The sequence below is a fragment of the Chenopodium quinoa genome, unplaced genomic scaffold, assembly GCF_001683475.1.
Source record: "Chenopodium quinoa cultivar QQ74 unplaced genomic scaffold, ASM168347v1, whole genome shotgun sequence".
NCBI lineage: Eukaryota > Viridiplantae > Streptophyta > Magnoliopsida > Caryophyllales > Amaranthaceae > Chenopodium > Chenopodium quinoa.
The window spans coordinates 7046497-7050787 of record NW_018742951.1 but is presented as its reverse complement, the minus strand read 5'-3'; the positions used below and the strand labels follow the sequence as shown (position 1 = coordinate 7050787).

General features: G+C 37.4%; 1 protein-coding gene across 1 annotated transcript; it reads right to left on the bottom strand.

Moving 5' to 3' along the window:
- Positions 1 to 1936: 1936 nt before the first annotated feature.
- On the bottom strand, positions 1937 to 4062 carry LOC110728597 (40S ribosomal protein S9-2). The gene is made up of 3 exons (XM_021908235.1): positions 3907 to 4062; positions 2918 to 3299; positions 1937 to 2357 (listed from the first exon to the last, which is right to left on the bottom strand). The coding sequence occupies exons 1-3, from the start codon at positions 3932 to 3934 to the stop codon at positions 2174 to 2176; spliced, it is 594 nt and encodes a 197-aa protein (XP_021763927.1). The 5' UTR covers positions 3935 to 4062; the 3' UTR covers positions 1937 to 2173.
- Positions 4063 to 4291: the final 229 nt, after the last annotated feature.

Here is a 4291-nt window from a genome sequence, read left to right as displayed (position 1 = left end):
ATCTAGTTGTTGTCCTATTGAATCTGGTCTAGTAGCGATCAAATTTTGGCTTAAACAATCATAAAACTTTCACAGTATTTCCGGACAAATTATAATCCTAGAGATCTCTTGGATCAAATTCAGCCCCAACACATCTCAAATTAATATTGAGATATATAAAAGGTATGCAAAGATTGAGTACAAATTATGTTACCAAGTACTTGGGACTACCATTCAACTTAGCCAGGAGAAGGATTGCAAACTTCAATTTCGTCATGGATAGGGTACTCCCTGGATTTCTCTCATGGCATGTAAATTTTTTAAGTCGGGCCTTAATATTCCTCAATTCGACTTTAGTCAGGTTGAAAACTCACATACTTGCAGTCTTCAAACTTAATACAGTTTTAGAGGGCGTCAAGTTTGCAGAAGGAAGTAGGGAACCCGTGGGTGTGAAACAAAAGATACCACTGCTGCTAAAAGACATGGGAGGTTTAGGACTACAACGAAATAATGAAATATACAAGCTTTCAATGATTTTAAACAACCTAACAGAATTAGATTAAATCCCAATCTTCTGGTGGCAAAAATGCTCAACTCCGAGTATCTGATCACGAATATACCAATGAGATGTTCAGGGGAAGAGGTATTATCAAAGGGAAAAAGGTTCTACAGCGAAATCTGGCAAGGAAAATAAGTAGAGGCGACAAGGTAAAATTTTATCAGATTAGTGTGTCAATGGAGAATGTCCTACACTCAAGGATGAAGTTAGTTTACAGAGGGCATCACAATGGAAAGTGAGAAACTTACTATCTTCAGCCTGGAACACAGATTTCATATACCAAAATTTCAAAGACGACGCATCAATTGAAATCCTAAGCCATAACCTCCGACTTTGGGAAATGTTGATTTTCAATACCAGAAAGACAAAATTCTGGAATTAGGAGAGTTCACTGTTAAAAGTTGCTATGCAACACTAACAGGTAACAGCATTAGTGCATTACAGATGGTTGATTTAAGGCAGGGACCTAATGACAACAAATTCTGAAAATTCCTATGGAACATGAGAATGTATAAACAAACATGAAAACTTTTGTATAGAGATTATGTTATAAAGGTTTAGCATTGTTTAAAAGTCTTCAATCAAGAAACATATAGATGGAAAGCATATGAGTCCCCTCTGCAACCAGCAAGAAGAAAAAACTTCCATCATTGCAAAATTTCATACTCTGAATCCAATTCTATGCATGCCTCTTTCGAGAACAAGAAAGTAGTCGAAAGTAACAGGACATATGGATGGATCACTCAAGGCCAGAAAGTGAAGTGGTACCGCGGCAATGGCCTTGGTGGCATTTTACACCCTTCGCAGGTTTTTTGCTGCACAAGGGAGACATAGCAGGAACTGCAATACAGCCCAAGCTACAGCATGCTTTCAAGCAATAATGTGGAGCAAGGAGCCAATATCAAGACAATTGCCAATATCAAAGAAGAGGCAAAAGGCAGAGAAGAGGCAAAAGGCATGGAAAGCTATACATTTTAGTACTCTACTGTAGCTCAAGATAGGTCCAATAACCACATGATCTTGCCACTTAATGCAGATAAGAACAGATTGCTATTGATATGTAATTTATTTTTCCTTCCCAAATGTTTTAAAAAAAAACCATCTTTGATTTTAGTACAAACACAATTATTCAATTGCCGTCATTTTTTTTAATCTAATTATAGGATTTCACCACTAGAATCACAAGTCACGAGTACACCACAAACCCACATGGCAGAACAACACTGATCAATTTGCATCCAGCCTTCATTTACTAGCATTAAAACAGCTTAAGATATCCATCACCATAAACAAAAAATTCAAAATTGTATAGACTTGTCTAAACAAGATGACTTCTACTTGGAATGATTTGTTAAGGGATGGGGCAAGCAATATCATTGTGGTATGCAGAAGAAAATAAGCCAGGAATTAGCAAAACTGATCTATTGGATCCATAAGAACACAATAAACATATTGTCATATTCTAATAGTTTTAACATATAACAAAAACATGCACTCCAAACATTTTAAGTTGTAAAGGAATAAAATCAGTCAATTGCAACATGAAAATTGGTGGATCTCCTGGGGGAAAGAGCCATATTTAGAGGTGCTATTAAAGGATCTCAAGCCTACAAACTACAAAGAACTGGGTATAGCTCACTCTTCATCTTCCTCGTCACCATCACCACCGGCAGCCTTCTTTGCTGCTGCCTTCTGGTTCTTTCGCTTCACTCTACCTGGACGGCCTCCTCCGAAGGGACTAGTGAGAGAGAAGTCAATGTGCTTCTGTGAGTCAACCCTCACCATGAAAGAGGGAACATTCACCACTTGTCTCCCAACCCTGAAGTCAAAGATAACATGCAGATGAGAAACCAAATATATCTAGCCCAAAAACAATCTCATTGCTAAAATGACAGCCTACATATGACAGATTAGATTCAAAATATAATCAAACATCACTAAAGCTACAAGGTGGGGATCCACTTCCACAAGATCAATCAACTGAAGAAACAAAAATATATCAATGAAAGGCAACAATGTGATTGGTTATTCATCAAATTTAAGGCGCTCGGAGACTTGATTCACAAAATGGGCTGAAAGCTTAATTCAAGACTGGAAAGCAAGTTAGACACCCTAGATCAGCTAGATGTTGACTAACACAAGAATTAGTCCACAATTGGCTGGGTTCAGAAACAATCTAAAACATTGCAGGTCCTGAAGTGAAAATCTAGTATAAGATGATTGATATAGTCATCAATGTTAAAAGAGTATGTAACCAATTTGATTACCAACCACACTGAAAATCATCAATACTGAGCAATTGAAAACATCAAGCAATGCACATCAGAAAGCAAACACTAATTGCATTTGAAACGTAAACAAGGGATTAAAATAAGATACCTAATATGCCTCTGCCTGATGAGCACCCTAGCATGGTGAATAGACTTAGCCATACCAGACTTGAAGACAAGGGTCTGAAGACGCCTCTCCAAGAAGTTCTCGACGGTAAGAGCCAACACGTAATCGAGCTTGTTCTGTCCTTCATCCAACAGCCCGTACCTGTTCATCCTCCTCAAAAGAGCTTCTCCCTCAAAGATACGGCGAGGGTTCTTCTCATCCAGAGTAAGAAGATGCCTTGCGGCATTACGGATACGGCTCAAAACATATTGAACCCTCCAGAGCTCTCTCTTGTTACGAAGCCCATACTCTCCTACAAGCTTCAACTCAGCATCCAATCGCTCCTTCTCATAAGGACGACGTGGCTTCTTAAATGTCTTCCCATCTATACACCATCCATTTTACAAAATCATCACTAATAATTCCACCATATAAACTAAATTTCTCCATAAAATCTCAAATTTAGCATGAATTTTGATAATTTAACAAAACCCACTACTGTTTCTAACCTAATTAGAAGAACAAACCCAACAGAAAGCTACCGATTTGCAACCTTTCATATACAAATACAGATCATTACCCTACCATGATAAACCTTAAATTCCAAATCAAGTAAAATGTACAAACTTTACAACAAAAAGCGATTCGAAACACAAAATCACAAACCCTAAAAATTCAGTTTATCAATCAATCAATTAAAAATTTCCCAGCTGATTTCAACTGTTTAAATTAATTAATCCAGGAAAAACAGAGATAATGCACAACAAATAGATCGAAATTAATCAAATAAAATGGAAAAAACTAATCAAGTAAAATAAAAAAAAATAAAAAAATAAAACCAGGTTATTTCAAATGTTTAAATTAACTAATCCGAGAAAAACAGAGAGAATGCAAAGCAAATTGGTCGAAAAAATCAGATAAACTGGAATAAAAAACAACAAAAAGAAGAATCGAAAAAAAAAAGGAAAAAGGAAGAAGAGAGGTGAAATTACAGTTGCGGTAGTAGACGACGTGGACCATGGCGGCTCACCGGCGGCGAGCAGAAGGTAAGTGGTGAAGATACGAGTGGAGGCTTTAAACGCAGAAATGGAGGAGAGAGAAAACGGAAGTGAGAAGAGGAGAAGGGTTTGTGACCTAAGATTATATACGTGTGGTTTCTCAACAAAAACCCTAGTTGTTATTGGGCTGTTTTTGTTGGGTTTTTAGAATTATGAGGTCCATATCACATTTCTGCTGGTTCTAAATCGAGTGGACTGAGAGGTTGTGATTTGTGTGAGCAAGAATTATGGGTACCCGGTTCGGGTGCAGAATCAGAACCGAAACTTGTTTGTATCTGGTGGGTTCAGATTCAAAACCAGTTTTAGTGGGTTTGGGTAT

Coding starts and splice junctions, on each gene's coding strand:
- LOC110728597 (XM_021908235.1), bottom strand. CDS start 3,934: ATGGTCCACGTCGTCTACTACCGCAACT. Junction 3,300..3,906: donor CGTCGTCTACTACCGCAACT/GTAATTTCACCT, acceptor GATGGTGTATAG/ATGGGAAGACATTTAAGAAG. Junction 2,358..2,917: donor ATCAGGCAGAGGCATATTAG/GTATCTTATTTT, acceptor CTTTGACTTCAG/GGTTGGGAGACAAGTGGTGA.